Source organism: Larus michahellis, chromosome 4 (assembly GCF_964199755.1).
Source record: "Larus michahellis chromosome 4, bLarMic1.1, whole genome shotgun sequence".
Lineage (NCBI taxonomy): Eukaryota > Metazoa > Chordata > Aves > Charadriiformes > Laridae > Larus > Larus michahellis.
In genome coordinates, this window is record NC_133899.1 from 34,405,212 (window position 1) to 34,430,863 (window position 25,652).

The following is a 25,652-nucleotide window of genomic DNA, read 5'->3' on the forward strand; positions in this document are numbered from 1 at the left end:
TTTGCATCAGGACCTGACTGGCTGCATTCCTAGAAGCGTAAACTCCCATCTCAAACTACTCAGCATCTTGCCTTAAGGTGCTGCAGCTTGCAGAGAGAACAGTTCTCAGAATAAGTTGCAATGCAAAAAAAAAGGCACTGCATAAAGTCTGAGTGCCTTACAACAAGTTCCCTTCCAGGGAGTGTGGACAGCAGTTGTTAACACAGAGGACTATTTGCCCAGGCCAGCTGCTGCTGCTTTGAGATAAAGCCCCATCACCAAGGTAGGTTTTGAAAGGCGCAGAAAGCCACAGCTTCCAGAAACCATGTCCTGCTCTAGGGCCTTGCCTACTCTGCCAGCCCCACGCCTGTTGCTGGGGGCTCCACCAAGGCATACTCCTCCTATGAGGACAGGCTGAGAGAGTTGGAGTTGTTCAGCCTGGAGAAGGCTCCAGGCGCAGACCTTGTAACAGCCTGACAGTACCTAAAGGGGACCTACAGGAAAGCTGGAAAGGGAGTTTTTACAAAGGCATATAGTGATAGGATGAGGGTTAATGGCTTCAAACTGGAAGAGGGCAGATTTAAATTAGATATTAGGAAAAATGTTTTCACTCTTAGGGTGGCGAGGCACTGAACAGGTTGCCCAGGGAAGTTGTGGATGCCCCATCCCTGGAGGTGTTCAAGGCCGGGTTGGACGGGGCTCTGAGCAGCCTGGTCTAGTGGGAGGTGTCCCTGGCAGGGGGGTTGGAATTAGGTGATCTTTAAGGTCCCTTCCAACCCAAACCATTCTACAAAGTCCAGCCACAGAGCAGGGAATCGTGTCCGAGGCAGGGAAAGGGAAGGCCCCGCTCCATCCATGGCCAGAGAAGCCTCCCAAGCCCAACATCAGCCCTGGGCAGGCAGCGCCCTGCGAAGGCCAGTGGGTATGGCGGCCTGCGGTGTGACCCCTGTCACTCGAGGGAAGCCACGGCCTGGCTGCGGGCCTGGGCGGCTCGGGGCCGGCTGCCCGGCCTCCAGAGCACGGCGATCCCTGCTTCAGCGGTGAGGAGGGGACTCCCTCCTCGAAACCCTCCTGGGACGGCGCAGGCTAGGACATACATGCACGTGGAAGCTGCGCCCCGCCGCCGGGAGACGAAAGTGCGGACAGGAAGGCGCAGCTGGAGCCGCCCCCGCTCCTCACACGGCGAATCTGCCGAGACGCCTCAGGCGGCGGGCGGCCATCTCGTCCCCAGCCCCCCGACTACGGCGCGCCGCTGGTCCCAATCTTCCTGCCCTGTTCCGCGCCGCCCTGCCCACGTCGGAGCGCGCGGACGCTGCGTAGTGGGCGTGGCCGGGTGCCGCCGGGGCCGCTCGGTGGGACGCGCCGGGCCGCGCTCGCCGGGGCAGGAGGAGCGGGAGCGGCAGCAGTCCTTCTCCGGCGCCGGGGAGAGGCCGGAGCGGGTGGCCGGGTCCGGCCCATGGACCGTCCGGGCCTGAGGCGGAGCCCGTGGAAGGAGCCGCTGGGTCCCGGCGCGGCCGTGAGGCGGCGCGGGGGGGGGCGGGCGGTGCGGCGCGGCTGAGCGCGGCGGCGCCCCCGGGCCTTTATCGCGCCGCCGCCGCCCCAGCGACCGCGGTCCTTGCCTTGCCCTGAGCCCGCCGTCCGCGGCACCATGTCGGCCAAGGTGCGGCTGAAGCGGCTGGAGCAGCTGGTGCTGGACGGGCCGCAGCGGCACGACAGCGTGCTGAGCGTGGAGACCCTGCTCGACCTCCTGGTCGGCGTCTATGCGGAGTGCAGCCGCGACTCCCCGCTCCGCCGCGACCGATACGTCTCCGACTTCCTCGAGTGGGGTGAGGACGGGCGACGGGCCGCGGGGATGGCGGGGGGGAGGACACGGGGCCGTGAGGGGAGGGACGCGGCCCGGCTGGCCGTGGGTTGTGTGTGTGAGGCGGGCGGGGGGATCCCCGCTGCCCGGATCACCGGGCGAGGGGCGGCGAGGCGGCCCGGCCCCGGGAGTGCGCTCCCCGCCTGCAGCCGAGCCCCGGGCGGGGCGGGGGAGCCGCCGCCCCTGGCTGCGGAGCCTCCCCGGGGAACACCCCCGCCGCCGGCCGGGCCTTGACCCCGGCAGCTCTCCTCCCAGCCCCGCTGCGTCCCCAGCGAACCGCTTTGGCAGCCGGCGCAGGAACAGCACCGGTGTCCTTGGCCTGAAACCCCGCTCGGCTTAACCCGAAATGTCAGGCTAATCCAGCGCTCCTGGGAGGGTTCCCTACCTGGGGGAGGGAGGGAAGGAGAGCAGCAGGCTCAGGCTTGGAAATACGGCTCTTGTGCCGGATTTGTTGCTGTTAGAGAGGGCGTGTGTGTCTTGGAGGAACAACAGTTACCGTTCATCATGCAGGCTTTTTAATTTGGGCATGCCCCCGAAGGACAGAGCAATTCCAGGCAGCCTTTATAACAGGTTTGTTTAATGGTTTCCTACTGTTAAGCAGCCTGATAATGAGAAACCTCCAATAGTCCGGAGCGTGCTGACAAAAGAAAACGTGGATACTTGTTTTCTTAGGATGAAAGTTTTCTATCCGGTGTTGTTTAGTTAAGACCACTGACTACAGGTATGTGGATAGCAGAGATCCTTCTCTGCTGCATGCCTAAATGAATTTATGTTAAAACGGCCATGGTGGCTGACTGGTTTATTCAGCTGAGTAAGTTATGAATAATAATGTATGATGAAGGTGACTTAACTTCTCCATGGAATAAGAATTGGAGGGGAGGGAGGAGACATCATTGCTCATGAGTATATTGTCCCGTTTATCAGCTGTTCCATGCATGTACAGTTAATTAGGCTTTTAAAGAGCCCTCTTAAAAAAAAAAAACCCAAAACAAAGGATTTCCTAAGGGAGGGGGAGGGGCCGATTTACTTCAGTAAATGCAAATGTGTCTCTTTAGCACTATAGACCAGAGCACTAACATGTAGGGACAGCTGGTTCTCCTTAATTTCTGTGGGGACCACCACTCTTTGTCATACACTAACAAACTAAGAGGATTCACTTCCTGGACTCTTCTATTGACGTCAGTAATGCGATTGCCAACTGAATAATTAACCACTTTATCACATCTGCCCCGCAAGGCTGCAGCCTGGGGAACATTGATTATTTGTTTTGTGGTGGGAGCTTTGTATGTCTTCTGCGAAGTGCAATCTGGTTTTATACTCTTGTTTTCAAGCTGATGGCTTGAACGAGTGAGCACCTACAAACTGTTAAATGTGATAGATCGGACTACGGTGGTACTTTGAGCGCTGAAGTTGAGGAAAGGATTTGGGGCAGGCCAAAGAATGATATGCTTTTTCTATAGCACTGCTGGTGGTTGTGTCTTACTGATTGATCCCTGCGTTGTCATTTTCTGTGTGATGGAGAGGCCGATTATCCAATTGTTTATAAAATCGCCTCCTTTAATTCTATTTATTATGTTCACTGAATGTGAAAAGGTTACTGACTTGATGAAAAGTATAGCTTGCAATAAAAACAGTGTGTAGTTCTTACTGCAGTGTGGGATTACCCTAGTATAACAAAGTGCCTATTCAATAAATAATTGAAATGTATGTGAGCTACCATCTGGTGCTGCAGAGGAGGGATAAAAGTTTATAATCCAGGCTCTTGATGGTGAGGGGATGGGCCTAAATCTGGACTGTGCAGTATATTTGTGTTCCATCAACAAGGAATACCCTTAAAACCAATTACTGTTGATACTGTGTGTTCCTCCTTTTCCTTCAAGCTGTTAAAAACAAATAAATGCCAACAACGAGACACCTTTTATCTGTGTCCTAATGCCCTCACAGTATGTTTCCACTGACAAGGAACTTGTTTCTGCCTCCAGCTAATGAGGAAAATATCACACCAAACACGCTAATCTTCCTCATGTCATGATGTGCAGTCTTAATTACAGCCTGATTCTCTGTTAGAAGATATTCTAGATTGATGTGCACAAGTTTCGTGTGCTGTTATGTGTCTGTACCAGCATGAGAGTGTAGTTAAATGTTTGGGATATACTTTGAAGATCAGTGTTTCTTTATCAATTGGAGACAGAAGGAATTTCCTTTTGACAAAATGGAGACTTAACACTGATGATGGAAGTAAGCTGCGTAGGTACTAAGGTTAAATTAAGGCGAGCTATATAACAAGCACTTCTTTACTATTTTGGATTTAAAACTGGGTGTGAGGTATCACACATGTAAAATTCCCTTTAAATGATTCAGTGTGGCTAATGGACTTGCTTGCATTCTTAATTGCCAAGAGAAAATAGAGTTCAGGCGTGGTAGTTGAGGCAGAGTTTTTTTTCTTGGCTGTGGGGTTCAGAGGAGATGCTGAATCGTGCAGTGGAGGTACTGAACGTGGAGATACCTGCTGTCTGACAGCAGCACGATGGTACCTGTGTTCTGGAGCTGGTGATTGTGGGAGAGGGGAAGCGGGGAGTCCAGGAAATCAAGTACCATGTTTATCCCATGAGACTTATGCCACCATCTCCCTAGTCAACATCTGTAGAAGCCTCGCACCTCACCTGCAGGGGCTGGTGAGCCTCAAATGGTGGATCTCATTCCTTCTGTCCTGTGAATCCCACCGCTGCTTCCTGGCAGTCCTGCCACAGGCTAATTTCTTCAAAATCATCTTCCTATTTGCGAACCATAGAAGAGGGTAGGGTGTGGCCCTTCGCCTTGAGGAGGATTGTGGCTTCCATCACTTTAGAAACGTTGTAAGAATCTGCCATTTTAACCTTGGCAGTTGTAGCTTTCCCATGGTGAATGGAGCTTTCAGATAGACTATATTTCCCACCCCCCCCCATAATGGAAGTGTGATACACATATATTTATGCCAAGTATCTTTGGAGAAGAGCTAGCTGAGCTGCAAGTGAAGAGTTCCAAAGTCCTTTTCTTCCAGTAATTTGTATTTATAATTCCTGTTGAATGAGGTCTCACCCAGTTGGTTATCACTGTATTGTTTATATAATAGATATTGAAATAATGTTGAGTATTCTTAGTGGGAATTGAATCCAAGTCTGTTACATAGCAGACCCATATCTACATCTTCAGAAAGAATTTCCCAAATCTGTGTTTAGTGTCTTTTAAACTGTTGCTACATATGCTACTCCTAGAGTGCGAAATAGTGAGGAATTCTCACAGTGAGGAGTCCTTTTTATTCTAATCATACTTGCTCATTCCTCTCTCAAAGTCATCAGTGAAACTGGGGTACTACAGCCCATGTGCCTCTGAGGCCAAATTGCTTGACCGTCTCTGCTAGTCCTTCCAGCACACTAGGGTTGTCAGGAGAGCGACCTAGCTGACATCCTGGGAGATGTTGGAACTGGACAGTCTTGAGAGAGCCTGTAAAACAGTCTGCATGGCCCTGGAAGTCTATGGAGGTGCTCCCTTTGGTAAAGCTGATCCAGGCCACTAGTGAAGACCACCTAAAGCTATCAGCATGCATAGAGGAGGCTGTGTGGACTTTGGACTTCTCTGACGGATTACGGTGCAAACCAGTGCTTGGGTGTTTTGGAGTGGTATTGTCCATGCGCTACAGAGGGACCTCCTAAGAGACTCTTCCTGCAAAAAATTTGTGCTGTCCCTTGTTTCACGTGATGAGGAGAGAAGTACAGGAGTGCTGAAACAGCATTGCTGCAGCTCAGATGTCCTGTGCATTACTGGTCCCTTGGCTTTCAGGTACAGTGTGTTCCTCTTGACGGAGCAGAGGCCTTCGTTCTGTCGTACTGAGGGATCCAAATCTTTCATAATCTTGTGCTAGGACGGTTGCTTGCAGGGCACCTTGCTGGCTGGCACCACATTCGTGCTCATCTGACACCACCTGGTTTTTCAGGAGTTATCTTAGTTGGCTGTGGCTGGAGCTTACTGCCCCTTACTTCCAGTCAGCAGGGACTGGCGCAGCCGCCTGCTCTATTTTTGAACAGCTACTTGGCACAGTTTGCAGCCGGTAGGCAAGCATGTTCAGAGAAGAGTCTAACAGGAATGGGCCTTATTTGTATTCAAAATGCTCTTGGTGCTGCGCAGACTCCTCTTGCTTCAGCCTTTGTTTCCTCTGACCCTGTTTTGTACTGCTGGCGTGCTACAGAGGGCAAGATGGCACATGTCCCCACGTAGTTCGTTCAGTGTTGTCTCACTCCTGGACTATGTACTGGCTGGTCCTCTCTGTGGGAACACCTCAAAATCAATGTCAGAGTAGTTTAGAGTGATCTGAAATGTCCTGGTTGGTTTGTTTTTTTTTTTTCCTTGAAGCAGGTGCAGTGTTCCTCCTGATGAGTTGTGAGCCGTCTGTTTGAATATTGGCTTATCTTCTGCATTCTCTGTGCAAGGTCTGCTACCCAGCTAGACTGGTGTTCTGCTTTTGGGTAGTGGTGATGTTTTTTTGGTTGTTTTCTTTGTTGGTTTGGGTGGTGGTGTTTTTTTTCTGACAAGAACTTACTTTAAGGGGAGGCTGAAGCTGTGGAGAGAAGAAAGAAGATTGCAGATGATTAGCACAAATAAACCGTCTGGGCACCTGCTGCCAAGCCCTTGAAGACAGGCTGGCATAATAGGCACTGGATGCTGGTTTAGTACCAAAAATATATTCCCACTCTGGGCTAGAGGAGGGGAAAACGTGCATGCAGAGCACTCAAACTAACCTCTCTAGCCTCAAGCTGCCACTTTTGGGTGTATATCTGTTGCACCTGAGGCTGGACCATAGATGGAAATATGTGCGGAAGGTTCACCAGAAAGGTTGCTGTTGTGCTGGTGCGGTGATTCACAGCATTGGGTCGCTGTAAGGACTGGTACTTCAAGTTTTTCACCTTGCTGTTGCGGGGGGGCTCTGTGAACTTTGCAAGTCTACTCCCAGACCTACTTTCTCCTCCTTCCAGTTCTGCTTAAAGAGGCACTTTAACCTTTCAAATAAAAATATCTAATGAGGGAAGTGAGAACCTTGCAGGGTGGCCTTTCTGTCAGAAGAGTGTAGAGCCTGTTCTCCCAGCCTGAAAGCAGCTGTATTCAGAAGTGGATGTGGACCTGAGAAAAGGTCTTCCCAGTCTGCATTAGAGCATCTTTGAAGCTAGCTGCAGGGTAAACCTGGTCCTCTGGCTGCCATGGGCACTGATATACTTGAATAAGTGCTAAGTAAGGATGGGGGCACAACATGTGGCTGAGAGTGCTGCTAGTATAGGAGGCAGAAACTATCCTTAAGTATTTTTCAGGTGTCCTTAAAGTTGTCCGACTTTAAGGGTTACTTATGATGATCTTTTGTCCTTTTTGGGTTACACCAGGAAAAACTGTCACTTGATAACTTGTCATATGACTTGACTTGAGGGCTTAAATTACTCTCTTTTCCTTTGACATTCCTTCCCCCTCCCCGGCTTGCAGAAATACCCATAGAAAGTCAGAGAGGGGCCTCAGGCTCTGTTAGCTTGTATAATGTCCTTCTCTGTGGAGGCAGAAGCTGTGCAGGGAGCGATAAGCCTTTTGGGCACATGTGCGAAGTGAGTGTGGTTGGGTAATGGAGACAGCTGATGAACAAGAAAACTTCAGATTCTGGCCTAAGTTCCTCTACTTCCATCCCCTATCTACCAAAGCCTGTTAGGATCCCTTGTAGTAGAGCTAGCAGCAGGAGGGTGTGGATGAGGGCCCACTGGGGCAAGGTGAACCTGCAGGTGCCTTGCAGAGGTTCTGGTAATGCCGGTGGTGGTGATGGTGGCCATGGTTTCTTTGTGCACAGTGTGGTGTGGATGCAGATGGAGACCTGCTCCTTGAAGGCTTTCCTGTGCTTGGGGATGGGGCACTCTAGCTTGGATCACCTTTGCTAATGAAGTCTTTGGTCATCTGGCAGAATAGCGCGAGCATGGCTGTCGAATCCCGGTTTCCAGCATTCTCTGCTGTCGCATAAACTGGTTTTGTTAATTTGAAAAATATGTTAGGGTTAACTAATGTTGGAGTGTCCCGAATTGCCGTGTTGGCTGTGATAGCATTGTGCTCACGGCTAGTGGTCTGAAGGCACGCAGTTCAAAGCTTGGTGCTCCATGTATGATGGACCCTTTATGGTACATCTGTTCTAATCTGGTGCTTTTAGAATGAGGCAATATCTTTTAATGACTTTTTCTGTAAAACTTTATGCTGTGAAATGTTGGCACTGAGTGCCACAGTCATGTTTTGACAGGGGGAAAGTAATGTGGTCTGGAGGATGAGAGATGCGTTGGCATGTGGTGTTAAAATGACAGCCCTCCTGGGTGAAGCTTGTCTTCTGTCCCATCAAAGGAAGACGGTATCATTTTTCTCCTGTGGATAAAGTTGCTACTAAACACTCTTTACTGAGGGCTTGAGGAATTATGTGGTATGTTAAAGGCCGCGACCTATATTTTGTATTTTAATTCTGTTTGCATGTGAAAACTCGGATAGGGGTAAATAAGTCATCGATAAATTTGTCTTCATGTAGAAAGAATGCGTGCAGCTAGTAGTTTCTCACTCATGGTACATGATAAGGTATAGAATGAAGAAGTCAGGTTTCATAAGCATCCATAAATCTAACATTTTTTTCTGACCTGTTTCACTTAAATCTAAAATGTTTTCATATTGCTTCTTCATAGGTAATATTAAGATATAATACTTTGGAAAAAAAATACTTAATTTATGTCCTTAAAGCTTCAGTGGTTGGCATTATCAGTGGAAATGGCTTGGATGTTGGTTCAGTCAGCAGATTCAGTGCAATGAACTTTTTTTATCAAATGACTTTGGACTAACCTTTTTTTTTTTTGGCAAATAATTCACATGTGGGATTGAGTCAGTTTCTTCTACACCTACTAGAAACAAATGATTTTAACTGTGTGAGTCAGAACTGAAGAGACTTGTTTCAGCAGCTTTTTTTAGCAAGTTGCGTTTACTTATATATTAATGTTTTGGGTTTTAGAAATGTTGATCTGTAGCTGAAATTCGTTGGGAATGTTAAACTACAGATTCTTCAAATTTATGAAACTTACATTTTATCCCTTGCTTGTAACTTGAGGCAAGTCATGCAAGCTGGTTTTAGATGGGTATTACAAAAAAGAAAGAATTATAATACTTACCTAAACAGTCACAAATTTATCTGAGCCATTAACAGAAGATAGTGCCTAGGATTAGGAAAAATTTTATGGGTTCATCTTTTTCATTACCCATGTCTGAAAAGATGAATAGGATGACGGACCGCGAGTAAATCTGTTTAGAGCAATAGAAGGGACTTGTTAAAGTTTTTTACTGTATTTTTGCCCTTGATAATGCTTTAAACAGAGTTCAGATTAATTTTCTAAGTCTTTCATAAGGTACACTTGAGAATTCCTATATGTTCTTGATGTAGTTACCAAAGAGCTTGTACCTTGCTCACTAATATATCCCACTGAAGGTCTAGTTCTGTTGTTGTGGGGTTTTTTTGGTTGGTTGGTGGGGTTTTTTGTTTGTTTTTTTTTAAGAAAAGGGATTTAATTTTAATAAGCTCTTCCATGTCTAAGAATTTCTAAGTACGTTTGTTCTGTGGTTCAATGTGATCTGTTAATTTTAGCTGTCTCCTGATACTAAAATATTCCGCTCTATTTTTCTCATCAGCGTATGCAGATTGCCAGAATGCAAGCCTTCATTTATAAAGATCTTTGTTCACTATAATGAATGTAGCTTTCTTCAATAGGGAACTACACACTGTTTTCTTAAGCCCTGATTTTGCATAGATCTCAGTAATCACGTCTGTAGATATACTTAGAGTGCATTCAGATTAACTGTGTGCATCCATCATTGCCAGCTGAGGCCTTAGGCATCCTGAAGTGCCTGAGATCTTAATTTCTGTCATTTATGTCATCAGGGTCTTAACACCGAAACCTGTTATTACTTAACCATGGCCTAAAGCTTCAAATGTCACTAGTACCTCTGGGTGCCCAACCTGGGACCTCTATAAAGGAGTCTGAGCTTTGGAAAATGGTGGAGATGTCTTCACCAAGTATTGAATAATTGAAAATGTATGGAGTTTATTAATCAGGCGTGCTTTAATGAAGGCTAAGTTATAGTTCTTAATTTGCTTAAGTGCAGTGCCATTGAGGACTGAATATGTATAGCTGCTTTTCCCAAAAAGGCTGAGAAAATGTCAGAAGCAGCATCAATTCCAGATATATCCCAGATTCTTTTCACCATTTATAATTGTTCTCCAGCATAAAAATAAACATGGGTAATTGCTTTGTGAAGTCCTACTTGAAATGTGTTTATGCCAGTTTAGCAAGATGTGCGTGTTGAGGATTTTAGGAAAGTCCTCAAAATTCTGTCTGGACTTTTATTTCAACTTCAACCTGGGTTATATTGTCCTAATTTTCATCATAAAAAATGAAAGATGAAGTGGTAAGTAAGATGAAACCAGTTTTAAACTCTCTTCAGTAGATACGTGGAAGTCTGTTTTAAAGGAGTGTTGCAGCTATTCTGGCAATATTGTACTTTTATTTGGGACTGTGTAATTCATGGGATGTGGGTTCACTCTTTTTGTAGATGGTGTAACTTTACCCAAAATATAGAAGCCACTACAGAAGTAGGGGGGGGGGGGGGTTTAGTATATTATGATTTCCCTGCTAGTAATCGTCCCTTAGCCAAAGAACTAAACTGTATGCCTTCCCTAGATAGATGAGACTTAAGGAAAAGCTTCAGGTCACTAAAAAGTCTACAAAGGTACATAAAAATAGATCATGCCCTAAATTTGTTTAAACCCTGTAATACGGGGAAAAAAGACAATAAACACCCTCTCCTAGCAAAGAACCAATTTTTTTAATTTAAGGCATTAAAAACTTGAATCCCTTTTAGAATTGTGCAAAGTGGGGTATTGGAGGGGGAAATCTCTGTCCTCAGCTGAGGAAGGATGAGGTTTCTAGTAATTGCATGGTAATACTTCTGGGACATCTGAAACCTTTTTCCCACTCTTGAGGAATTCCTCTGTCTCCAATTTCCCCCCGTTTTCCAGAGATCCATGTGTACCTTGGGGGTGGGTGATGGTCGTCTCCATTGCCTGTATGCCTTTGAATTTCTGCTGCTGTTACAGTGTGACTTCTACAGTCTTAATTTTGCACATCCTTCCTCAAAAGTTGTCTTCTTCATGGAGTTTTGCTGTATGCTGCTGGCTTTATTGCTACCTGTGTGACTTGGATTATCAATACCGAAAGCCAGAGTGTTCTGTCACTTATTTTACTGTAATTAAGGCAGAGTAGAAACGGCAGGAGGGTGACTTTAGGCATGAAGATCCTATTATCATTTTGAGATGTGTTCCCAAAGGTTTGCTTTTCAAGATGCATGTTTAGTCTTTAAATTTAGCTCTTTTTTCTGATAAGATTAGTTAGGTCGTCATGTGTCGTCATTCCGTGCTGCCCTATTTCTGTGTATGATGGTGATGTGGCTGCGGTCTCCTTGTCTCTTAGTAGTGCTGAGATGGACACCCAGGGTGCGAGCCCTGCGGGCTTTGTTCTGCAGCCCCTCTGGCTAGCGTATTTTTTCTAGGGCTAGGTATACTTAAGTAAGAAGTTCGTACTGAAAATTTTAAGTTAAGGAATTAGGCTTTCATTATCTAGTCTCTGATCATTTGCCCTGCATCTGAGCGAAATGGGAGTGTAATATCTGTCCACATTTTCTTTTCGTTTGTATGTTCTTTAAGGCAAGAATGGAATCTCCCTGCACACTTGCTATCGGTGTTTCCTTTTAGGATGGCTTTGTTGCCCCGCAACCCTCTCAAGTTACTTGCCCAAAGAAAAGGAAACTACGTATTTTGTGACTCAGAACCTCACCCTATATGACTTATTAGAGGAGGCTGGGATAAGAAAATTTTTACAAATAGCTAAAAGTGATCTGAAGTCCTAATGGAATAACTGGTAACTAGTAACTGCTAGATGTTGAGTTATAAATGCAGAGCGGGGGCTGGAGTCTGTGGTATTTAATCTTTCTGCCTTTTATGGGTAATATGGTATTTTTCCTAAACTCAAACCACTTCATCTTTCAGAGCAGACTTTCTGAGAAGTTGCAGATGAGTTAGCATGTTGTGTCACAGGGAAGAAGCACAAACATTTTTCTTCCAGACCAGCTTTAACTACTTGTAGCAAAACGCCGTAATCATGTGGCACGGTATCACTGCACGGAGGAATTAATTTGACTGTTTTAACTTACTCTCTTAAGGATTTCCATTACTAGTAAGTTTAGCCTTTGGTTTCCTGGACAGTTAATATTCAAGTTGGGAATAGTGACAATATCAAACAGCTGTTTTTAAACTGCGGCCTGGTACTCCAGATAAAATAATACAGGACAAGACACAGCAGGGATACCTAACTGGAGGCTGGGTGAGACCCACAGACTGTCTTTATCTTACCCTTAGAAGTATTTACCGGTCATTAAGGCAACTGAACTGTGGTTATTGCTCTGTGTATGTTGTTGTGGGCCAGCAGGATTTACTGGGTTGGCTGTAGTGCTGTACCAGCAGCGCTCTACTCTACTGGTCAGGCTTGACCCAGGCAGGCAAGACCCGTGCAGGTCTACGTCCACAGCTAGAAATAATCAGTGCTTGTGCATCCTGAAGTTGACTGTATCTGATGTGAACTGTAAAGGCACAAGACCTGACACTTTGAGAAAGAGGGAAAGAGAGGGGGGATTTTTCATTTTAAAAAATTTCAGCGGTGGAGAAGCTTTTACTGCTCTTAGGAAAGGGCTTTGCAGTAATTATCCTCAACATTAAAGGTGTGCATGCATTTGAGTCACTCAAGCCAGGAGCAGATAGGACGAAGGGTAATGGTTTTAAACTGAAAGAGGGGAAATTTCGATTAGACATTAGACAGAAATTCTTTACTGTGAGGGTGGTGAGTCACTGGAACAGGTTCCTCAGGGAAGTTGTGGATGCCCCATCCCTGGAAGTGTTCAAGGCCAGGCTGGATGGGGCTTTGAGCAGCCTGGTCTAGTGGGAGGTGTCCCTGCCCAGGGCAGGGGGTTGGAAGTAGATGATCTTTAAGGTCCCTTCCAATCCAAACCATTCTATGATAATCAAGAGTCACAGGTATTTTAGTTACAAACTTCCTGCTCTTGCAGGTAGTATTAAACATTGTAAAAGTTTTGTTTAACGTTTCAGGCACTTTGTGAGGGCAGGGATAGCAGAGATTACAATCTATAATTTACTTTTTACGTACCAGCATTATTTTTTCTTCACGCTGTAAAAACCTGACAAAGTTCAGCACGACAAGTGTGAAGTTTTGCACTGTGGAGCTCTTTACATTGGGGAGTGAGCAGCTAGAGAGCAGCCTTGCAGAAAAAGATATGGGGATCCTGATAAACAATTTGTTGAAAAAGTCAATAGTGCATCATTGGAGAAATGGAGGCTGCCTGTTTACTGGACTGAGTCAGCAAGTGCAGTCAGCAGGTTGAGAGCAGTGGTTATTCTGCTCTTTACAGCACTTGTGAGGCCATTTCTGGAGTACTGTGTCCAGTTTTGGGCTTCCCAGTACAGGAAAAAACAGTGGGAAGCTGAAGTGAGTCCAGCAGAGAACGACTGGTGTGGTTAGGGGCTTGAAGCACACAATGTGCAAGAAAAGCCTGAGGTACCTGGGTTTGGTGGGCCTGGAGAAGGAGACTCTGATCATGATCCTCAACTGCCAGATGTTTGGTTAGGGAGCACCCAGAGGCAGACTCTCCTCAGGTGCACTGCCGAGAAGGAAAGGCAATGGACACAGGCAAGGAGGATTTGGACTATGTGTAAGGAGAAAAAAAATATTCCTACTTAGTGTGGTCAGGCACAGAAAGAGGTACCCAGAGAGGTGATAGTCTCTCCATCCTACGAGATAAACCTCAGCTGGACAAGGCCTTGAGCGACCTGATAGAACTTTGACGTTATCTCAGCTTTGAGTAGGAGGTCAGATTCTGCGCTGCAGAGGTCCCTCCTAGTCTAAAATTATTCTATATTTGAGTATCATCTCTTTTTTTTTTTCTGTGTTAGCAAACTTATTTAACATCACAGATGCTTTAATGGAAAACAGTTGTTCTTCATACTTCTCAGAGTAAAAACAAATATGTGAAATAGAATCTCATTGTTGTAGATAAAGTAGTTGACACAACTTGTGTAAATTTACTATTCATGGTTTCATCATCTCAGGTGTTTACCCTGATTGGTTGACATTTTACCACCTAGTCTGAACATAAGTATTGACAAGCTTTTAACTAAATTTTAGGCTTGCAAGTGATGGGAAAATAAATGTTGTTCATGTTCTTCTACCATGTATTTAATAAAAGCACCAGTTTCCTTGTTCCTGGAAGAGAAATGCCTGAACAGGTTTCAAGAACTTTGAACCTATGTTTTATGTCTAGTGCTTTTTCCCAAGCGTGATTTCCTTATGTCTAGTTGTTAGTCTTGATAGTAGTTGAAGTATTTTAAAGTTTTAGTTCCACGGAGCTGTCAGAAGAGCCTGCAATCCCTGCATGACTGCGAGCCTGAATCATCCCTTACGAAAAATACAGGTTTAGCTGTTCTCCTAGATATGTTCTCACCTCACAAAGGGATCTCTATCTAGTAGGATTCCTAATATCCTTATATCTGACAATATAAGAAGTCTGACTAAGCAGTTGCTAACAACAGCATGAAACAAATGTTCCTCATAGTTGTAAAGACCTAATGGGAGATACTGTCTGGTTTTTGGTTTCATCTGTAGAATAAGAGCTTGTATGACTTACATGAAGTTGGACTTGCAACATGGTTTTTAGTGTTGGTATTCTTCCTTGATGATAATGCACTTAGCAAACCAAAACACACAACAAATTCAGTGTTTCAAAATCATATTGATATATGGAAAATAGCATGGGAAGTGCTATCAATGATGAGGATAACAATGTACAGATGGGACAAAACCCGAGAACTGATTCCTTTTAGTGATGTGTTGTAATTTTTAATAGGGTATCCTTAGTGACACTTGACTTTCCATACAACGCGTTTGTATCTGTGGTATTGAGTGTGTTGCTTCCAGCAAACTCCTGGGAAAATAATAAAATTTCTTTCAGAATTCTCATGATTCCTAAATGCCTGGAAGTCTGGTAGATGTCCTTCTCAGAGAATATATACTGATAGCTATGTCATGAAGGCACTCATTGCCAGTACCATATAATGCAGTGGTCCATTGCCCTTCAGGGACAAGGACGGTATGTGAGCAATTTATAATGTGTGATAATTTTTCAGAATAAACTTTGAACAAAGTGTTTTTTGGTTGTTTCAGTTGCTGTGGTTGTGAGCCCTCAGCTTTGTTTGTGAGTGATGTATGGAAGTTGTTCACCCTGTGTTCTAGTTTCAGTGTATTGCTTCCCTCTTGGGAGGTTCCTGCACACTGTGTAGATCCCTTGGGGGGGAAAAAACAGATAGTGAAGTAATGGCAATAGCTTCTTTTTTGGACTGAGTCTTGCTGCCCAGAACTACTGAGAAACATCATCTCCCTCCTCCCATGTCCTTAGTTTCCTCTGTTGTTTCATCGTTCAGACTTTTTACTTCTTATTTCCTTTTTGTATTTAGAGAAGGCATTTTGTAGTGATGTCTTTAAAGCAGCAGTGCACACTTGTGCACGCATTGCTGCAATGATCTTTTGTGTCGGTGGCTGTGATATGTCATTGTGCGCATTGGTAATAATAGCTCTTACTTCAAGTATATGCTTGATAGCTACAGAATAAGTAGAATACAGAGACTTTACTGGAAAATGTGCTCCAGTAATTTACCTTCAGAGCTCTATGGGGAGCTCTGAAATGGGTGACAGCTGGTGGAAGATAATGGATTATCTTTCCGCAAGAGAGAAGCATGGGCAAGACCTACTTCTTACTTCAATCTCCTTGCCCTCATCTCTCCCTCCCCCCATCATGTCCCATATAACACTTAAAGAACCTGTCCTCTACGTTTTCTGAGGGGCTTAGGTAGAGGCTGTTAGTTATCACTTCTGTATTTTAAAAAAAAAAACTGAAAAAAAAAATTGGCAAGGAAGTAAATTTAGCTGTGCATAACAATTCATGGAAGAGGAAATCAACACTGTCTACTTGTAATCTTTTAACACTTGTCCAGAAATAGATTGTTGAGAAGTCATAGTATTTGAATTAAAATTTGCAGCATTGTAATAAAAAATAAGCAGGTACGTGAATTAGAAAGGACTGGGAAAAGCATCACTTAAAGTCCTAAATATTGATCAACACACTACAACAAACAGTGATCAGGCCAGGCATCTTTATTGCTTCTGTAAGTACCAGGTAGCCTTTACCTTAAGGAAAACCTTAAGTTGAGCTTACGTACTAAAATGTCTGTTAAATAAGATTTTGAAGGAGAGAGATGGAACTGATGACACTTGAAGAAAAAACTTTCATATGTGATAACTGAAAGATTCTTACTAGACTTTTGGGGGTTTTAATGTGTTAAAATATGTTCACGTAGGAAAGATGAGACTCCAAATTGACTTTTTAGTTCTCTGACAATGCATTTCTTATAGAGTGGTTCTTCAGAAAAGGCAAACTTCTTAAATTTTTATTTCATGCAATACAATTGTAAATGCTCCTGGCTCTTTTCCTTCCTTTAAAATACAGCTAAACAGACAGTCAGGGCTGAACTTTTGCCAGCAACTGCAAACTACTCAGGTATTGTAAAATTTCTTAAAAAAAATTAGGCACATTTTTGTTCCTGTGTAAGAGTAACTTCTGGTACAGTCTGAGCACCATAATAGAAATTGTGACAGTGTCACTTGCTGCTCATGCAAATAATACAGTGGAATAGTTCAACACATAGCCGTGCCTGATATTTCTTTTTAAAGATTTCATGGACCTAGATTTTTTTAAAATGATGTTGCTATGAACTTGGTTTTAAAATTCAAATTATACAGGAAATGAGTTAAGCTTCAAGAAATAATGATAAAAGTAGAATTGTGTGGCTGCTAGGGTAGAAGCATTAGGATGGTTCTCAGAAAAATGACTGAACTCCTTTACAGAAGATTTGAACAACAAAAATGCAAGCTTTATAACCACATTCTTCGTTTCCCTCAATGCTGCATGGTATCTCTGTCTTAGAGACCATTGCCATGGACTTGTATTGAACCAATATTCAACTGGTTCAATGCACCTTGTATTGATCGAAGGTTGCATGTTACTTTAAAGGCCATGAAAATACTAAGAGATTAAAAAACTCATGTCCTTGCTGGATTCACGGTGGCAACTCAAAGCTAGAACAATGTGTTACTAAACAAGCAATCCTGAGCACCTTTTTCATGTAGGTTAAAAAAAAAGAAGATTTAAGTGGCATAAATATTGAGAGTTTTTGGAGATTAAAAGGTAAAGAGAAGACTACATCTCTTCCAGACTTCTTTGCATTAGAAAATTCCAAGGAAGTTTATAGAACAAAAGGATTACATAGCCTCAGCTCCGCAATACTACCATCAGAAGTGAAACTAGCACATCTGAACTATAGTATTGAGGATGAAAAGCTTGACAGTCCTTACAAGATTGTGGTTTAGGACTAAATGTTTTTTTTAAAGTGAGTCAATGCAAGCGGAAAATATTACTTAAGAGCTGAACCAATCACTGAATGGGCAAAGTAGCCAAGGTTTACTTAGATGACACTGGAGATAAATTAGTAAAAGAAAATACTAAATTCTTTGTGGAAAAAGAGGAGAAAGGAATGGGCTATCACTGAAATGACATATAAGAAAGTAGAAAGGCAACTTTTCTCTGTAAATAGTTGACTTCAGCATCTATAGTAGTTTGCAGTTATGTTGCAACAGCTTAAAGTATTTTGAAGATTGGCATAAATTTCTTGTTCTTCTGCCTGTGGTCTCACCTTCTGCTTGTGGTCTCCTCAGATGCCGCGTACTGTGTCAGAAGATTTCTGGAAGGAAGTTAATGCATCTTCCTTGGTTCCTACTCTGTAAATTGAAGTTTTAAAAGCATACTTGTGCTGGTAGGTTTTTCCAGCTGCATCTGTACTGGCATGCAGGTGCTCACCCTGGTGTTGCACTGGAGGATGCAAACGTTTGGTTGTTATTTCCAAGTATGAGTAAAGGAAAAGGTTGGAAGCCAACAGAATGGAGCCTGAGGTATAGATGAAGATTTGAGATTGCCAGCATACTACAAGCTTGTTCTGAATGTTCTGGTACTTGATTTTCTGTTTTCAAATCAACACACCTGTCTTAGATGGTTTGTAAATGACTAAGGAAAAGGAATTCTTTACTTAAATGCGTGGAAATAAATCTTGCAGCAAAAGGATTATGGATGTACATCTTATTAAACAATGTGAATAATCTTAGTCTTAAATTCAAGTAAAGAGGAGTGTACAAAACTGAAAAGTTGTGTTTAAAACGATAAGCTTAAAAGGACAATGTTCTATCAGATACTGCATCTGATATAAAAGCTTGTTGGGATGATCCTCGCTTGATATGCCTGCCTTGAAAAGCTGAGGAGCAAGATGTGAAGGTGTGACACATGGTATTTACAACTGGGAGTGTAATGACTGAAGTACTTTTCATATTTTAATGGTGGTAATTTTGATATCAGCTAAGGACAATGAACAGATTTTTGTTTCCTGGTGGCTTTAAGCATATGCAAGAAAGATGGAGAAGCTAGAACCCAGGGAGCTTGGGCTGCTGCTGATCATGCCGGGGTGTGTAGTAACGGGCGGTATGTTCTGGTTTGTGATGGTTGTGATGGATAAGCTTCCTGGAGCCTACAAGAGGTCTGGGAGTGCCTAGAAGCGTGTCCATTAAACAGTGTGTCATGCGGGCTGGCAGTCTGTTGAGAGTTGTCTAAAATCATGATCCAGAAACTGGATTTAAGAATTTCTGAAAGACATCATGGCAAAGATGTTAGGAAAAGGTGGGCTAAAAATACTAAGCAAAAGTGTGTTCTTTGATACACAAAATATCGAGATAAGGGGAAAGAGCTAATTCAGTGTACTGTACATAAATTAGCAAAAAGTTGGATAAGAAAGGGTGACAAAAATGCAGAATGAGGAAAAGAGAAGAAGGAAGAATTCCACCCTGACTGTACTAGAGAAAGATGAATTTATAATGCTTGGAGACTTGGAAATGTCTCTAGGAAAAGGCATGGCATTCTGTTTTTAGATTCTTGTTCCGTATGCTTTGCATATACGTGTGATGTTAAAGCTCTTTAGTTGTGCTCTAAATCAGTTGGGTTTTAAAAATTCACTCTTAACTGTTCCAGGATTTGACTTCCCTAAGGATGACTATTTGATTTAAAGAACAGTTTAAAAATTTGAACATGTATAAATTGTCACATGTCTAATATTCCAAATGATCATTTATCCAAAATATTTTCTTTCAGGGCTATTCGATGCATATTGAAAGAAAAATACACCACCACCCTGCTTTCAAGCAAGGTTTAGATGGATTTTTATTCTTACTTAATAGCAGGTGTTATGATCTTGGTCAGTTTGAAACTTTGTAATAATTAGTTGATGCTGTTTAGCAAACAGGGGCAATATTCTAAAAGTCTAATTGCTTAAATGGGCATTATTCTAAAACAGAATTCTGCAGGCCAGAGTCAGTGAAAATAATGCTACCGTAAATGGTCTTCCTCTTCATTGCTCCCAGCGAGGGACATTGGAAGGAGCAGAGCAAGACAGAATGGCTTTGAGTCTAGAGTTCCTGGTCTACAGAGGGAGCTGAAGAAGTGAAAGTATTTATAATAATAAAAAAGCCACTCTGAGCCTTCCAGTGTAATGTGTAGCAAATCTTAGCATGGGACTTGTTAGTATTCTCCACAGATTTAAAGACAATTCCCCTCTTCTCTCCTTCTGAGTAACTTGAGCTACTCCAAATATTCTAGTGCCTGGTTACAGTAATTGCTTGTTGCATGTCTTTGTGGCCTTTTCCTATGGCAAAAGTCTGACTTTCATTGGCCTTTTAATTAGACCTGGAGCTCCAGGGAAGTTCTGAAACAGGGTGAGTAATGTCTGAGAAAATGTCCTCCTGCCCACTGCCATTTAAAAGGAAGTTGAGTGAAGAGAAAGATGTGCCACACCTCTGCTTAAAGGAGCTGTTGCTATCTGAACTCTTGAAATTGAAAAACGGCTCAGAGTATTTATATGCAGAGTGTTGCTGCCTTGAGCCATGGTTGTGGTTTAACCCCAGCCAGCAACTAGGACCACGCAGCTGCTTGCCCACTCCCCCTCCCATGGGATGGGGGAGAGAATCAGAAGAGTAAAAGTGGAAAAAGTCATGGGTTGAGATAAAGACAATTTAATAGGTAAAGGAAAAGCCATGCAAGCAAAGCAAAACAAGGAATTCATTCACTTCCCATGGGCAGGCAGGTGTTCAGCCATCCCCAGGAAAGCAGGGCTCCATCATGCGTAATGGTTACTTGGGAAGACAAACACCAGAACTTCAAACATTCCCACTTCCTCCTTCTACCCCATCCTTTATATGATGAGCATGACACCACGTGGTATGGAATATCCCTTTGGTCAGTTGGGGTCAGCTGGCCCAGCTGTGTCTGCTCCCAACTTCTTGTGTACTCCCGGCCAAAATAATGACCATCAAAAAAAATAAAATCAGGTGCAGGTCTGTAGCACTGTAAGCTGATCTAATGCCCCATCCCCTTAGTCTTATATTTCCTAGTTTATGGTGTTGATCCGGCTGAGAACTGAAGTATCAGGGAAAAGGTAATTGTCATTTGACTCTGCTCCCTTACCCAACCTTTTGTGCAGCTGCCTGGGTGTTGGCACCAAGGCAGGCCATCTCTGCATGGGCAATTCTTCTCGCCTTCATCTGTGCTACTTAAGATGACGGCCTCTGAAAAAGAGCTGCAGTTCATTTACCCTTCTTGCTTGCACTGGTGTAGCAGCCTCTCCCGACCCTTCGGTGATGATGATTCAATTTGTGAAACTACAGGATGATAGTTGCATTATGTGCCTCGGGAGCTTGGGTTTCTGCTGGTGTAGTGTGCAGAATCGGGTCAGTGAGGTGAGACCAGCGGAATTTGTTACAGCTGACACAAGGAAGAGAGCAGATCTGTGAAACTGCCCCTCTGGTCCCAGCGATCCACTTCAGTTGTGTCATTGAACTACATCTTTACTTCACTCTAACTGTATGAGTGGAGAAAAGGGATACCTCACAAGATGGATTTCTCCTGTCACTCTAAATGCATTTGTGTAGGGTGCTTTGTCAAGAAGAGCTTATTAATAGAAACTTCTAACCTTTAAAATAAAGCTGGTAAATATAGCACCAGTGTAAAATATGAATTGTTCTTTTACATAATGCATGTATTAAGTTTTTAGTAACTTGAAAGAACATCTTGCATAACAAAAGCTGTGCTTTTACTGTAAATAATTGATAAAACAGTTATGCTGCTTGTCTTGCTAGGTTTTACTTTTAAGATGAAATAAAGCATGCAGTCAGAAAACTAGAACTTTGCTCATGTTGATGATGTAAGTGGTGGCTTCTTAATTAACGTAAGTGTAGGTAAGCTTATATCAGCACAGTGTGGTCATCAGATTGGAATTGTTTATTTCTTAGCAGGGTGTGCAAGAGGTGCTGGGTCTGATGAAATTTAGATTCATTCCTATGTTATTGAAATTTGGGTGAGCTCAAATTTGAGGTTTTCCTAATCTCTAGTTTGAAACTATCTGAAAAACAAGTGACAATATCAAAGGGGTTTTCTGAGCAGTCATAATTCTCAAACTGTTCTACAAAAATATTATTAACTCTGCTTTTTGGATTATTCATCATGCAGTAAAAATAGTGGATTTTAGCAATATTTACAACTTTGTTATGGAATGAAAGCATTTGAATCACCGAGATTTTACTGTTTGGAACTAGTGATTCATGTAGAAGCCTGAAACAGTTTTTCCATTACTGATGTGCTTCAATATGTGATTGCCATTTGCTGTGGCTTAAATGCCCTCTCCAACACCTGCAAAATCTGGCCCTGGATGAGGAGTACAGAAAAATCTGTGGATTGCATTCTGTGGCTGTTGTTGCCATCCATTTCTTACAATGTTTTGACATGTATTTTGGAAGATCCTGTCCTAATGTGCTGTAGGTTGGCTAGAAACAGACTCTTGGGTAGCACTTCATGCTCACTGCAGTCCGAGGCAGATCCACATCAATTCCAAAAAAGGGCCATTTTCCCCTTGTCCAGCCTCATCCTGTTACCTGCCCTGGGCTGGGGCTCCAGCGTCACAGCTGTATGTGAGTCACAATTGGGTGAATGGTTCAGTGGGACAGACAAGTTAGCTTTCACCTGGAAATGTTTCCTGCTCTGACATACCATGTAAATGCTAATGATGATCCAGACAATAGAGTGCAGCATGGTGGGAAGGAACAAGGAGTAACTCTTTTGGCAGCAGAATGGATTTCCTGGATGAAAGTGGTCTGTAGCTTCCCATTCAGTTGTCTCAAATATCTGGGATGTCAGACAGTCCTAGGGAAAGTCTGTAGTTCTAAGAATCTTTATATGAATTGATGTGCATGTGTCTTCTGGGCTGGGTATGATTGTCTTGAGGAAAATACAAGGACTGAAGATGAAACTTAAGGCAGCATTGGATATCAACAGCTATTCAAGAGCAGAAAAGATTCTTTATTGAGGAATAGTAATCTTGTCTTTGCATTTTTTAGCAAGGCTTAAGAGGAAGGAAAGTACCACCTTCTAAAACCTCATGAAATTCAAGTAGAAGCAAGATCTGGTATTTCAGCCTCCTCAGAAAGTCACAACTTGAAGATGTTATTTGGCTTCTGCTCAATAAATCAGTCAGTGGAGTGTCTAAGGCTGAAGAAAGTGGTAGACCACCGGGGAATCCGCAGCTGGTGCATAGTCTGCTGAAAGAGCTGTGAACCTTAGGGAAAGGTTAGAGAGGCATGGCGGCTTTCCCTCTCACAAACAAATGTGACTAGTTGGGAAGAGGTATGAAAAACTGGACTATACACTGCAGTTAGGAACACAGTTTCTCTAGGAACTTTCTTAATTCTACTGTGAGAGCTAGGCTAGAACTTAATCTCAAGCTGCTGAGTGCTTTTTGAAACACCCTGGTTAGTATTCATAAAGGTTTGGGTTTTCTCGTTCAGAATGTGTCATCCTGCTTGTCGTGGTTTGGGCCGGGTTGGCCAATGACAAGACGACAGATGCTCTCCCCCACCTCTCGCTCTAAGGAGAGGAAGAAGAGAGATAAAGAGATTTGTGAGTGTAGAAAAAATCCTGAACTAGTTTAATGAAATATTAATAATAAAATAAAAAAAAGAAATAATGAAATAGATACAATACACACAAACATACACAAAACTGTATCCCAGGGAGATGTCACTGGCAGGCACTGGGGAAGTTCCAGACTGGACTCAGTAACAAGTGGGAACTGGAACACACCGACCGGGATCAAAAGGCAGATAAGCTGACGGGGTTCTCCTCAGATGTCAGTCATTGAAGAAAAAGAGCCACTGAAGAAGAGGAGCCCTTGAAAAAGCGACCTTGGAGAGGAACCAACCTGACCCCTTTGGTCCCTCAGTACTGAGCATGGCGGATGGGATGGAACACCTGATTGGTCGGTTTGGGTCACCTGACCTGCCCACAGGGTAAACAGCCAGGTCAGCTGACCCTGGTTGCCACGGCAACAAGCATGCGCAAGGGCCTCCCCCTGGCCAGGGAGCTGGCTCTGCTCTACCCCAGACCAGGACGCTGCTTAAAAAGCTCTGTGTCCTGACAGCTGTATGCTAAAATGTTACGTTTTGTGAAGCTGCGTCAAGCTTGCATGGATGGTCACTTCTGGGTTTCCCAAACGAAATGTTATTCGCACTCATATTTTTATTCAGTCTTAATACTCACCGTTTCGTCTGCCAAGGTCAACTTTGGTATTTAAAAAAAAAAAAACCAAACAAAAAAAAAACCCTTCATGAATTGGTTCTAGAGACCAAGTTGTAATTTCCTAAATTGTGGATCTTTCCATGACAGTAGCACAATATGATGAGAAACTGGGCAGTGAGCTTCCTCCTCTGTTAGATCTCAGATGTAAGCTTCCTCTCCCTTGTACTTCCGTCCATCATAACATTAGCGTACGCTGTTACTTTTAGGTTTGATTGGCATGTGCTTTTTATTTTACCTGACCATTATTTTTCCATAGGTAAGCTACTGTCTTACATATATGATTACAGCAAGTAGTCATTTGGTGTTTGTTCTTGGATGTGCAAGCCAACGCTTCCTTCCTCCCACCTGTCTAGTTCTGAGAAGCACGGTGGCTTTGACAGGAGTTAAACTGGCAACACATTTTGTTGCTTGGAGTACTCAGAACCATCTGCGTGTTCCTCAGTACTTGCCTGTACAAATCTTTAGTATTATCTTTGGTGTCCTTTCATTATAAGCATGAAAAGCGGCGAATGGACCAGTCAGGCAGATAGCCAGCCTTTAAGTGTTTTGTGGTAACATTCATCAACGAGCTGGCAAATGGTAGCATATTGCTGCGGATTGAGTCCTTCTGTGTGGTACTTGCTCTTGGGGCTTGCCACACAAAAAGTGTGCTCAGTGAATAATAGCGAACAGGAATGATATTTCAAGGTAAATGCCTTGCTCTTCTGCTGGCAAATTTAGCAATGCTAATGGGATCAGCACCAGAACTACTACTCAATATTTTTCTTCAAAACACTACCCGATGCCGTTAGCCTTTAGTATGGTGATAAATTTTTCATGCAGTTATCGCAAACTGGTATAAAAATTCTAAATGCCAGGATCAGTTCTTCTGTAACTGATAAAGCCACTCGTGGAGCAAAATGCACAAGCTATGAGCGCTCAGTCTTGGTTTATAGATAAAAGCAATGGTGGTTTTATCCTTTTAAACCTTAGAGGATTTCACATGTAATTATATGATCCAAGTCTTGTCCAAATGCATAGTTCAGTTAAGTGCCAGCAAGGTATCTGATTGAAAGGGGTCAGGTGCTCTATTTTATGTATGGCAGAAGGCATTCATAAAACGAAGCAAAATCCGTAATCATAACTGCAAATGGATGTAGGTTTGTGTGCTGCTACTTCAGAGAAGTTGTAGGGAGGTTTTAAAAAGGATTTGTGTATCAGATTAAGTACACCATACAATCTTTAATTTCATAATAAAGTTACCACTTATTAATTCCATTGAAAACAACCTGTCGGTCAGCCTCAAGAAGATTCACACTTTCTTGGTGTTGTATTAGTGTATGTGTCTGTTTCTACTGGGATTGCAATTCAAATAAACACTGTTAGGAGAGGACATCTTAAAATTAGAAAGTACTGACTAACCAGGCACTATAAAACTGTATGTCCTTGCTCGGGGCATAGAAGGGGCTCTGACAGCGTGTGAAGCAGCGTCCCGTATCAGGAGGCTGCTCTGGAAGACCTGGAAACACTTTGGAATTGGTAACCGGGTTGTGCTTCTCAAGTTTTTAACCCAGTGGAGCTTGTGTTCGTTGTAATGATAACTGAAGTCTTGCACCACTGAATTTACGCGTCTAATGGATGTTGATGACTGATGAAGGATGAGATCACGGAGTAAGAGGCAGACAGAGCAAGTGAAGTGTGTGTATGTATGTGTATATAATATGCCTTATAAAAATGGGAGGGAGGACATGGCAGAAGTGGAAGGGCTGGCAGAAAATGTGTTGGAGAACACAAAAGGTGTCACCTAAGCTTTGTTGAAGTTTGGCTTCTCGTACCTCCTTTACTAGGCTCAGTT

The 25,652-nt window shown here is 43.4% G+C and overlaps 1 protein-coding gene across 7 annotated transcripts in view; it reads left to right on the forward strand.

Annotated features, from left to right (window-relative positions):
* Window positions 1–1,293: 1,293 nt before the first annotated feature.
* CDC42BPB (CDC42 binding protein kinase beta) overlaps window positions 1,294–25,652 on the forward strand; it is a 98,241-nt gene continuing 73,882 nt past the window's right edge. For all 7 annotated transcript variants that reach the window (XR_012586628.1, XR_012586630.1, XR_012586629.1 and 4 more), the window contains exon 1: window positions 1,294–1,805. Coding sequence is in view for 4 of the 7 variants with exons in the window: in XM_074583911.1 (XP_074440012.1) it covers window positions 1,628–1,805 (178 nt within the window). In the remaining 3 variants the exon portion in view is untranslated. The remainder of the gene's footprint in view (window positions 1,806–25,652) is intronic.